This window comes from Protobothrops mucrosquamatus, unplaced genomic scaffold, assembly GCF_001527695.2.
Source record: "Protobothrops mucrosquamatus isolate PMUCROS unplaced genomic scaffold, P.Mucros_1.0 scaffold1598, whole genome shotgun sequence".
In the NCBI taxonomy this organism is placed as follows: domain Eukaryota; kingdom Metazoa; phylum Chordata; class Lepidosauria; order Squamata; family Viperidae; genus Protobothrops; species Protobothrops mucrosquamatus.
The window spans coordinates 230614-243558 of NW_015387761.1; the positions used below are offsets into that span (position 1 = coordinate 230614).

The 12945-nt window shown below is 40.0% G+C and overlaps 1 protein-coding gene across 1 annotated transcript in view; it reads left to right on the plus strand.

Moving 5' to 3' along the window:
• Positions 1-12700, plus strand: part of LOC107293370 (DNA (cytosine-5)-methyltransferase 3A) — a 32323-nt gene extending 19623 nt beyond the window's left edge. Inside the window, exon 3 of the mRNA XM_015822519.1 lies at positions 12404-12700. Coding sequence (XP_015678005.1) covers positions 12404-12700 — 297 coding nt within the window. The remainder of the gene's footprint in view (positions 1-12403) is intronic.
• Positions 12701-12945: the final 245 nt, after the last annotated feature.

Consider the following 12945-nt stretch of genomic DNA (forward strand, 5'->3'; position numbering starts at 1 on the left):
CAATGGTAAATCACTTCTGAAAAATGTTGCCAAGAAACTGCAGGGACTTGTCCAGGAAGTTGGCAGGAGTCAAAATTGACTCCAAAGGATCTAAGGACTCCCACAACAGAGTCTACAGTATGGCAGCAATATCTCTGCTTATCGCCGTAGCTTGGGGGGGGGGCACTTGTGGTTTGGGAACATTGTTGGTAAAATGGGAAAATAATTCAATGAAAGGTTAAGAAAATCACATGTGTTGCTAGAAACTAACACTATATGAGAGCAAGAATTCATTGGCCAGATACAATTATTTAAATGTTGAGAGGGGTGGGGAGATTTCAGCTGCCAGGAGTTTAGAAGGATGGGTGGAAAATATTTACCGTGTGGGCAATCTCATCTTGCCCAAACAGAACTTGAGGAATCTGGAAGTACAATACTATGGTTTGCAGATAAATAATTTAGCGGCAAATAACTCTTGCTGGTAGGTGGTGTGCTAAAGAAGGAGCGCAAGGCCTAAGGAATCAGCTAAACATCTTTATTTGTGCAAATTGCATGTGTTATAAAAGCTATTCCCTTTGGTGGTGACTTGGAATAGATGCAATAGGAGGGACAGGGTCCATAATGGGGCGACAGATTTCATACCTGTATAGTTTTCTGGTGACTCAAGAATGGGTGGAGAGCACTTTTAATTTGACAGTGGGGAAAGGTTCTAACTTTGGCTCAGCTTTTTCTGTCCAGTAGAAACAGGGGCATCAGCTGTCTCTATTAGCTGGCAGGCATGGGTTACTTGAAAAATTGGCAGTAGAACTAATTCTAGTAACTGTTGAAGATCTTTTCAGCTTGAGGAGAAGCCACTTTTCTGCAGCTTCAACTTGAACATTGGAAATGGCCCTTTCATTGCCTTTTCTTGCTGCCCTTACGTTGGCTAACTTTCTGCTGTATTGCTCCAAATTTTAGACAGCTTCTTGGCCTACCAAGCCTCAATCACTTGATCTTCTGTAGCCTACCCAAACAAAAAGTGGAGACAATAGCAATCAAAGTAACACAGATAATGTCTATGGCTAGCTTATAAACATTCATGTGGCCTATCAACTTCTACCATCTCTAGACAGAGCTGGATTATTGCACGCAGCCTCTAATGTCTCTGTGGTACCAAGGTTTACATGGAAAAAAAGACAGTTAAACCAGTTACTATTACTGCATTTACATGGCTTTGAAGTGCCCATCTTTCAGCTGAGCAAGAATGTGGGCTGATAAATGTCTATGAGTATTTCCTTGAGATCCATTTTAATAAGTTTTGAGTATTGTGCCTTTCCATTTGGAAATGGGGGTGACATCGCTCTACTTTACAGTTATAAAAATTTAAAAGATGGCAGAAGTTTTCCTCCTGTTAATAACAAGTGCCTGTGCTTCATTATTTGAGTAATATATAGGGATAATAAGGGAATCTTTGGAACAATTGAAGTCTGTCCCTGTTTCTAAGACAGAAGTGGTCTGGGTCTGCACAATTTATGACATGCCTAACCTAATAGACTCCAAGAAACTTGTTTTGTGATACCTTGAGGTTCCTCCATGATTTTTGAAGTTGTAGACCCATGGCAGAAAGAGAAAGAGTTTATTGCACCTCAGAGAGGCCACTTGTGTTTGGCCAAAGAACGGTGTTCACCTTGCAGAATCATATAACATGGACCCAAGCCTTCTCCTTCAAAAACACTGAGGCAGTATAATAAAAAGACAGAAAAAATTCATCTAATTGTCACTTTCAGAGCAAGCAGGTTAATCGTGCAAGGGGACCAGGATGTGTGGGGTTGATCCGGGATCAAGTCTGAATTCTCATAAATGACAGCCACAGGTAGTCCTTGACGTATGACCACAATTGACCCTAAAAATTCTGTTGCTAAGCAAGACAGTTAAGGGAATCATGCCCGATTTATGGCCTTGGTTGTAAGTTGAGGACTACCTGTAGTCCACTGACTTCACAAGCATGGGCTGATGTGTTTCTCCCACTCTGCTCATTTGCAAACAAGAAGTGTTCCATCTTATTTTTAAAGTTTAACTATTGGCTCATAGGAAGGCGGATTTAGAGCTGGATTTCAGCTTGCCAGCATTTATTGAGTCACCATGAATCAATCTGTGCTTTCTGAAATTTATTTTAGTCCTTCCTCTATTCATCACCTACAGAATTGCACACATGGGAGCAATTCTTCTTCCCTCTCAGTCAACATATGTTTAACTTCTCTTCCTTCTTTAAAAATGCCTCTTTGCTCAGTGTTAAAAATGACCCCCACATCCATCCTTACTTTTCCATGACCCTAAAGTATCTATTGGGACAATTTCATTTCACGTCTTGTGGCTAACTTCACACAACATGCCAAACCTGGGTTTACAAAGCAAGTTGCTCTGTTGATTTAAGCTGCTATGCCTAAGCAAATAAACAAAATGATTGCGGTAACAATGTCCAGATCCCTATAGCAAACTGAACCACAACATAGCCTATTTTAGTTTATTGCCTGAGTTGAAATTCTTGGCGCTTTTGTGATTCGCAGTTCCTTGTTTATAAAATATGAAGAACAATAGCAGACTGTTCTGGATTTTAAGGCCATCCACAGTTGAAGTTGAGTTTTGGTTTGGATATTATCTGTGCTGCTACCAATGCATGGCAGTTTTGAAGTTCCTCTGGGGCCTGCGTGTTTGTTTCAGTTTCTGAGGAAGTGTGTCTTTGATAAGGAGGGGGCCAGTTCCTCTGCAAAGCAGGACAGGAAACCTGCACTGCTAGGAGCTGGTGTGGACAGGTGGCGTGCAGAACCTTTCCTTTCTGGTTGGAGGGAGAAACCCCAAGGGCTGCTGCCGGGTAAGACACACTGACAGTCTTCTTGAGTTTGTGGAGGTTTCATTCTCAGGAACACTAACAAGATTTTAAAAGATCACAAGGAAACAATTACCTCGCACACACTCATTTGTCACTAGGGCAAGACACAAGGCTTTATTAATATATAGCTTGCCTTTCATTCAGGAGCTTCAGGTAGCAAACAAGTCTCTCTCCTCTTATTTTCCCTATAACAAGACCGTGAGGGAGGTTGAACTGAAAGAACGACCAGCCCAAAGTCACTCAGTGACAGTGGCTGAAGGTCGCTTAGAATTTGGGACTGCTAGCCTTTTCTCCATCACCTTAGTCTACACTGATTTTCCTGGGCCTTGTGTTGGGAGTAGGAAGATTTTTGAGCGCAGCTGGAATAGCATCACAAAAAGCTTAAGGCCACAAGTAGTCCTAGTGCAGCTGAGTGAAACAGGACTGGTGAAAAAAATACTGCTTAATAATACTATTAAGTAGTAATAGGGGCACAGGACATGGAGCTGTCACCATGACTAAACAAGTTGTGAATCACAGCTTGCTCCTTGGGTCTAGCTCTAGAACTGCCTCGATGCTAGATCTGTGTGAGAACCTGATAGACCCATTTGGGCCTCAATGTATGCCTAGCAGTAATCAAATATGGGTCCACCTTCCTTATTGCTGTTTTTTCATTTTGTGGGTAAAAGCTGACTTGCATAGGCAGGGTCATACTCCTAGCTTTAGCAAGCATGTTGGTCTCACAAATTGTAGCACAGCCTGAGTTAGAGTAGAAGTCAGACATTTGCAGCCTAGCTGTTACTCCTTGTTTTGATAGATAGCAGCTATCCAGAGGTTTATCCATTTATAATCCTACCTGAAAACCTTCTAAACTAGGAGTCTTCAAACTTGGCCCTTTTATGACTTGTGGACTTCAACTCCTAGAATTCCTCAGCTAGCAAAGCTGGCTAAACTAATATGCTTCATGGATTGATTTGGGACAGTGTTGAGATATGCTGTCTGCCTCACCTGTTCCCAGCCCCTCATCTTGTTTTCAGTGCTTGACAGAATGCATGCTACTTTTCTGCACAGTTTTGGCTCAAATTTAATGAAAAACTGTTTACTGGGTCAGATAATTTATTAAGCTTACCATTGCATTTTTTCCATTGGATGTCAGTCAGGCACATATTTTGCCTGTGAACACAAGGTGGTGGTTGTAAACTCTAGTTTCTATGAGATTGGGTGCTGATAGATAATCTTTGCTGCATTTCTTCAAGGACGTTTGTTAGTCCTAGTGCTTGTTAACACTGAGATTCAATTTATCCTGGATTACTACCATTTGAAACCGAGGGGATTGGTAGAGTGCTGTTCTGTCCTTCAAATGTTGCCACTCAAGGTCCAGCAAGCCCAGTATAAATGCAGGCTGCCAGCTCTATCATTGTCATGAACTTGCTTGTTTGCTAGTATGAACACAAAATGTTGGACTGGTATACATTTGAAGCCCTTTATGACTGCATGTCAGCATCTCTCAGCATTGTTTCCACATCCTGTAAAAGAGATGGGTGATATAGATGGGAAGGGGAACAGTTGCTGTCAGGCAATTTGCAGGGTGTTCAGTGGTCATAATATCCAAAATCCTTTTCTGGTCTCTTGCTCTCCCTAAGCCACCATACTTAGGGCACGGCCTACATTTCTCTCTAGAAGAATATGCTTTTTTAGGCCTTAGTTTTACTTCTGTTTATCTCATTAGAGCGATGGAGAGAGTAGGGGAAATTCCCTTGCAAGGTCTCTGTGTAAGCTGTGGTGAGCCGTGTTATATAGCTGCCATTAATAGGTGCATGTTGGGAATTCACCACTTCAGTCTACTACTTTGTCCACATTAATATGCTTAAACATATGTGGTGTAATAATTGCTTCTTAATATTCAGATTTAGTGTTGCTTCTCCCTCCTCACAAAGATAGGGTAAGATTGCTAGAAACATTTTAGCATAGCCTTGAGATAGAACCCATGAAGATGATTGAAGCTCAGTCTGGCCTGGTTATTTGGGATGCAATTGGATCTTGATGAAATGGACAGGATTTTTGAAAATATTAGCTCAGCCACCTGTGTTGGACCCAGGTTTCTCCTGGTGAGCTAAGGTTTCCTTGGATATATCATGTTGTGAGATATCATGTTCTTGAGAAATGAATTCCACCACTGCTTATATAGAGGCATTTGGTTAGCCCTTCCTAAAAAAGCTATTGCTCAAGGCAATGATTTTGGATAACTATCATTGTATAAGTAGTGGTTGTACAGCAGCTTCAGGAAATCCCATAGGAAATACATTATTTGGTTCCTTTTCAGTACAGTTTCAGACCTAGACATGAGACTGGAACATCATTAACTATATTTGTGGATGGTGGAAGAGGCTGGAAGTGTCTGTGCATCCTGGCTCTTGATTTGTCAGTGGTTTCTGATATCATCAATCATGGTATCCTTCTAGCCTGATTCCAGGGATTAGGAGGTACATTTTTACACTGGTTCTTTTCCTTTCTCTGGGGCTGGTTCTAGTCAGTTTTGTGGGGTGGAGTGGTAGGAAGGTCCTTCAGGGCTTGATGTTCTCCCCATTCCTGTTTACCATCTACAAGGAGTCACTGGGTCAAGTCATCTGATGTCATGGGTGAGATATCTTCAGTATGCTGATGATACCCAGTTTTACATCATTGCCCCAGGTTAAGTAATGCTGTAGAGGTTCTTTCTTTGGTGGGGGGGAGGGAGTCTGGATGGGAAAGAACAGGCTTCAGCTCAACCGTAGCAAAATTTAGGATCCCTAAATTTTCATCTTTGGTTCTGGAGAGGGTTGCACCAGTGTATAACTTGAGGGATCCTTCTGAACTCCCTATTCTAAAAGCAGCTGGTAGCTGTGGACAGGCAGATTTTTTTACAATTTTGTTTTGTGCACTAGTTGCATCCTTTTGTGGACCAGAAAGAACTGCTTGCAGTCACTTATGCTCCATCTCCCAAGTGGAATACTGCAACACACTTTCCATGGAACTACCCTTGAAGGTCATCCATAAGCTGTGGCCGTCCAGAATTCAGCAACATGAAGAATTACAGGCACAGTTTGATATATGTTATACTTCTGCTATGTAAACTGCACTAGTTGTTAGTGTGTTTCCAGGTGGAATTCAAGGTGCTCGTTGTCACCTATAAAGCCCTTCATGTCATGGGACTGCATTATTTGTAGGACTCCCTGTTGTTAATTGTTTCTATCCATCCTACTGGATTTGACAGAAGGGCACATTCCAGGTCCCTTCAATTAAAGGCTATTAACTTTTGGGACTTCAGAAGCCTGCCTTTTCTCTTGCACTGACTGCCCTCTGGAAGACCACAGCCCCAGAGATTAGATTTGGCCCTGACCTGACCGCCCTTTCATAAAGCTTTGAAGAACCTAGATATGCATCAGGACCTGGGGGTCAGAGGATAGATGGCTCATTTAGAGGGCTTTGTTGATTGTTTTGTCTGGGTTTATCCTGGGTAATCAATGTCATTTTTAAACTCTTTGTTAATATTGTTTTAATGAGTTGTTAGCCGCCCATAGTTGCATTAGCAAGATAGGTGGCGGTATACATTGATTAGATAGACAGACAGACAGAATGTCACGCTAGAGATTATTATGGGATCTCTGAAGGCACAGGTTGTTTCCTTTACTCTCAAATGTTAACAGTTTGTGAACATGGTTGAAACTCTTCATTCTTTTATCAGAAAAAGTGGTAACCGCCATGGCAGAACTTTTGTCTGTTGAACTGGTTCTGTTTTGCCTGTAGAACTGTGTGGATGGGCAGATATTATTTAATGAGTTCACTGGTTAGCAATTGTTAAGAGTTTATCTCCTTTTATGTTGTTAGAACATGATCCAGAATAACTGTTATCCTGGGAACCTTTTTCAGTGCTTGCTATGGGTTGTGTTGTGTAGGATATGTTGTATATCCTAGATATCTCCTTCCCATTACACTAAATTTAAAATAGCAAATGGTGTTAAACAACAGGGAAAGGAAATGAGGGCAGCATAACTTCAAAAGCATGGAAGTTATTTGAAGATACTAGCAGCCTGCCCAAAAGTCAAAGACCATCTTCTTACAAAGTCATAGAATTACAGAATTTGGGACTTTCCCCACTTGCTCCTAACTATAGCATGAACAAATCCCAATAACTTTTTCCCTATTGTGTCTTCATCAAGTTGCATTCCTTTCATCTTTAACCCATACCTGAGGCAGCTTAAAGTATCCTTAGTTCTTCTGGAGTTAAGATACAGTTTTCCCCTTTAAGCAGACATCAAGCTATGGCTGTTTTGCCTTGGTTGTTATCTAAGGTATTTTACTAGCCACTTAGTCAATATCACAAAAGAAATAACACCTATGGTTGAGATCAATTTAGTATCGCCCATTTTAGTCTGTGGTACTGTACCCTGCCCTCTGGTATCCATGCACTGTTTTCCAGGACCATTCTGCGTTGGGAAATGGGATAAGCCAATTATTTCAACTCTTGCTTTCCTCCTCCGTTCATAAGATCCCCAGAACAAAGGCTTAGATCAGCCCAAACAACCATTAGACCAGTGGTATCATGTCTATGTCAGCATTGTAAGGTGGGAGAGAAAACTGCTGTCTGTTGTTTCATGTTTCATTCTTTCTGCAACTCAGCTAATGTTGACTGCTTTTGAACATGTCTGAGCATTTTTCTTAAATATCTCTTAAGTTTGTGTTCAAAAGGAACCTATCAGCTAGCTCAGTGTTTCTCAACCTTGACAATTTTAAGGCATGTGGACTTCAACTCCCAGAATTCCACAGCCAGCAATGCTGGCTGTGGAATTCTGGGAGTTGAAGTCCACATGCCTTAAAATTGTCAAGGTTGAGAAACACTGAGCTAGCTCCTTTAGGACCTGGTTTCTGAATAGTGCTGTTGTAGCACAGATAGGCAGCTGATAGGTGAGTTGCCCTTGAATGCACTCATGTGGATAGTAGTTTAAGAAGGCTTTGGGAAAGAGCTCTTGGAAAGGGTGAATTAGACATTGAGCCTAGCTTCAATCTCTGTAGGAATTCAAATGAAAGCATTCCTAAAAATGACGTTTCAGTCTCACCAATCAATGATTTGCTTTTCTACTGAATTGCTTTTACAATTAGAAAGTTTTCTGTACTTGGCAACAACAATCTGCCTTCCTCTTTTAATTGAAGATAATTATTCCATGTTCTGCACTCTGTACTAACATCCTTTATGATACACTTTAAGGCACTTAAATGTGGTCATTTTCCCCCAGATCTATCCTCAGTAATTGTTTCATAAGGCTAAGTATACTTGCTTCTAAGGATGTATAAAGCATTCTGTGCATAAATCATTCCATTCATTAAACACCTGGTTTTGGAAGGACCATGCCCAAACCAAAATGCATATGCTTTCAGTGCTTGGACCCATATATAAAATGAAATGGGGGTTGTTTTGTCCTGTTTGTCCTGGATATGAATCAGAATGTTGTTTCTTGAGTGGTGGGGATAATGAGAAAAATCTAAAGACATTGTCAATGCTCAAAGGGAGACAAGGAAAGTGCTGGGATTATTGGTGGTGGCAACTCTGTTGTGAAAGGGTAGAGTGCATCCTGGGGAGAGGGCAGTGGGATATGTCATACTGGGAAGGAAAGTTGCTGGTAATACTGGTAGCGTATGCAATATTGGGAGCTGCTGAGTGGAAGATGACGGAATGGAGATGCCGCATAGCAGCATCTGTTCTACGTGCCCCAAAATATTGTTCAAGGATTTTTTGTGGGGGGAAAAAATGGAACAAAACAACAAAGTATTCTTGATTTCATTTCTGCCAAACTGTCGCTGATTTTACTGATGCATCTAAAAATCAATTATCAGGCTTCATACTAGGTAAGCATTTATTCACTTTGTTCTTCACCCCCAAGTAGACTCAAGAAGGTTAGATAAGTAAATTTATTGCAGAAAATTAGAGAGTCATACATACAAGAGGTTCTCAGTCTAATTTAGGAATCCTGCCCAATATATATGTTTCTGAATATATGTACATGTGCATGTATATATACACGTTTGTTCCTTTGAGTCAGTTTTGACTCCTGGCTATTATATGGACGAATCCATGTAGTTTTCTTGGCAACTTTTGAGATTTGCTTCTTGGGTCTTTTCCCATTTTTTTGAGTCAGTGGAAGTGTAGCTGTCCATTTATTGACCTTGAAGCATTTTGCCATCTGTCTCTTTCTGCCTCACCATGTCAACTTTTACATATCTTTTCAACCAGTTAAGAGTCTCTCATCCTATACCAATGGATTTTATTTCTTTTTTCCATTTGAATTATTTATTTCTGTTAAATTTCATCATTATTTTCAGTCCCCCTCCCTGACTTAACAATTTTTTGAATTTTGTTCGTGTTCAAGAGTATTACCTCTGTTCTAGTCATATCTGTGCTATCTGCAGATCTGATAAATGTTCTCGCTACCTCTTTATCCAAGATTAATGTGCATGTTGAAGATTACAAGTCTGAGGATCAAACACTATTGCACCCACCTTGGTACCTCTCTCCAGTGTGCTGTAAATTATTTGGCATTCTTTGAATATAGTTTTCATACCCACTGGGGAATCACCAAATGGATATGCCATCCAGCTCATACTAGCTTGCAGATCAGAAAGTCATAGAGTATTTTGTGACATGCTTTGCTAAAGTTAAAATACACTATCTCTACGGCATTCCCATGATCTTCTAAGGAAGTTATCTTGTCAAAAAAGGACAAGGTTAATCTGGACAAATCTATGCTGACATCCTGTGATCACCACATTATTTTCAGGGTACTTAAATCAAATTTATCTAGAAGTTTCTTGGATATTGATATCAATAGATGTCTCTTAATTGGATTTCTGTCAAGCACAAGTCGGATTTTGCTCTTGACCATTGTTAGGTGGAGTGCATGTCCTCTTTGGGAAGACTGAGTCAAAATAAAATTTGTTGTAGTTTTGCTTTGTTACCAGTTAGCAGGGGGATATCTAAAGGAATGTTATATAAAGGAAAATGTTTTTTCTTATTCAAGAGGATAAAACCAGAACCAATGGATTGAAACTAATGAATAATAGATTGTTAGCCCTCCTGGGTAAACCAGACAAGAAACATAACTAGATGAGCTAAATCTTTTTTGTGGTAAAGGTACATTAACAGAATCTTGCAAAACCGAAGGTACAACTTGTTACCACTGTTTTAATCAATTAGGGTGGATTTTTCCTAATTTTCTTTCTCTGACCATTAAGCAATTGTGAGGTCCCCCGTCTCTTGCCTGATCAATCCCTAGGCCCCCAAAGTCATTCCATTACATAGATTCAGGTTATATATTAGGAAAAACATCCTAACCATGACAAAGAAATGTTGATCAACCATTTGATGCATGTCATGATATCTTCCCCTTTACTGTTGGTCTTCAAGCAATGAATGGCTAGCCTTCTATCTCAAAATATTAAGCAGAAGGTTGGGCTTGATGAATTTACCTTTTAATTCAAAGAATCCTATTTAATTCCTATCTAGTGGTTAAGGCATCAGGCAAGAAATCTGGAAGCCATGAGTTTTAGTTGCAGGTTAGGTGTGAAAGCCAGCTGGTGATTTGGGCCAGTTATACTTTCTCAACCTGACTTGTCTCATAGGATTGTTGATGTGGGAAGAATAGGTGGAGGAAGGAGTATTAGCTGTGTACTGATTTGAAATAAAGGTGGGATAAAAAATTGCAATTTCTGCCAAGATTGAATATCTAGTAGAGTATGTAGCCATATATTCCTTCCTCTCCGGAAGCCTAATAACTTAACAGTTACCTAGTAAATACGAAGAAGCAAAAGAAGGTCTCTAGGAAGGAATTGGGGCTGAAACAGAATGACAGTATGCAGGTGATGTTTGTGCAAGATGAATCTGTGACCAGCAGCAGGAAAATGTGATTTTGAGATGATCTTAATTCACTTGGCTTCAGCAAAGGTGATTGAGAGAAGAAGAGAGCCCATGGAACTACTGCAGAAATAAATATTGTATAGATGGGGAATCCCATTTGGCTCTTGACACCAAGCAACTACTTCAGTAACACCAAACGGTTTATTTCCTCATAAGATCTAGTTTAGATCCAAAGGAAAACAAGTTTAAGAGAAAGAAACAAATGGTTAGTGATAAAAGGAGTTATCAAAGCATCCTCTAAGAATAACACTTCTTAACATGTCCATTTCTTTTCTTTTTCCAATGGTCGTGTTCAGATAGGAGGCAATACCTTTAGGCTGACAAGACACTGCTATTCCTGCACCTTGCAAAATCCTGTTTCTCTCTCAATTGCAATGGATCTAGACGGTATTCTCCCTTGCATAAAAGTGCAAGAACTACTTACTGTTTTTTCCCCATTAAGGGCTTAAACTGTGCCTATTCAGTTTAAAGATTGCTGAGACCTCTTACTGCTAAGCCATGAAGTTTTTTTGCAGTGTTTCAGAACCAAAGGCAGCAACAGAAGACAAGTCTAACTTTTATCCATCAATCATTAATTTATGAAATGTGGGCATTCCTCAACTTTATTCTCTATTATAAACAAACATAAATACCCATTTTTTAAAAAGATTCGGTAGCGGTAGCTGTAAAGAAATCTCTTCCTTAATTTCACAGGGACTTTTAAATTGAGCTTTTTAGAGAAATCTAAATCAGTCTTTCAGATCATCTGGTCCTAAGCTACATATTTAGGGCTTTAACAGTTTATTTATTTATCATATTTAGAGGCTGCCCATCTCCCTCATAGAGCCACAGTTATAAGAAGTACTTTAAATCCCCAAACAGACTGGAAGTTACTACAATTGACAAAGCATAAACCCAACATAAATCTAATCATCTACCTTCAGTGGTTTTGTTTTTCTGAGCTGTTTTTTAAAAAATGAGCCCTATGCAAGAGCTTAAAAGGGAAATTATCATCACATGGGGCCAAGGCACCTCTAGTTACATACAGTTGTAGATAATTTATCAGTAAGATTTGATAAAAGATGTTTAAAAATTATTATTTCTACATATTTTAACCCATGGAAAATCTTTATTCACCTCAAATGTAATTCAAAATACACCTTGTTTCAATTTATCAATGCAAATTATTTATTGGCAGCACTTTACAAATTATTACAATGTGCTTACATTTAATCTTTAATGTAATTGTCATATAAATATACTACCTCTTTTTCCTGAATTTCTTTTCCTCATATCTCACAGCTAGCAGTAGTTTCTTTCTTATTCTTCTTACATTGTGTGAGTTTATTTGACAGCTCAGGATAACAATCCATGCAATTAATGGTGGGGGTTTGGTTTGCAAAAGCATATGCTACAGTTTGTTACTCTTTGTGGTGCAGGAAGATTTGTTCTTGTTTAGATGTGAAGCAAATGTTTTCTCATTAGACAGCAGGGCTTCCTTCACAAATCTGTCAAGGTTTGCCTTAGATGGGATTTATGGAAGCTTGATGGCTTCTTTTGTCCTGGGGTCTTCTTCCAGATATAGGTGTGAATGACTTCAGCTATTTTTCACACCTTTTTTCTTTCTTTCCTGCTTTTGTCCTTTTCAGGTGGAGACCAGTGAAATCCCCAAAGACACAGCTTCAGCACCCAAGTGCCCCCCACCTACCCACAACACCAGCCCTATGGAGCAAGTGCCCAATGGAGATGCTGAGATGGGTGCTTCTGAGAATTGCACTATCACCGATCTGAAGGGCAGGCAGCGAAGTGAAAACGAACCCAGTGGCCCGCCAGAAGGAGAGATGGGACGGGCCCTGGAAAACGGACGCTGCACCCCCAAGGACAGTCCTGATCCACCTACTAGTGAAGGTGAACAGAAAGTGTCAGATCAGCCTCTTGTAGTCTAAGCAGGAAACAGTTTAAGGTATCAAGGATAACTATCATATAGGATTAGTCAAACTCTCACATCCTAGAAACTTAAGCGAACAGTGCAGAGGAGGTTTAAGTGAGGCTATCTATGGCAAAGAAAGAAATGATGTAGACCTGGAGTCTTGTAGATGTGTAGAGACCTTGGTGATCTCTGAGCTTGGTTGTTGTGCAGAAGTTTCATTACCAGACTAGTGCACTGATAATATTACCTAGTCTGGTAACA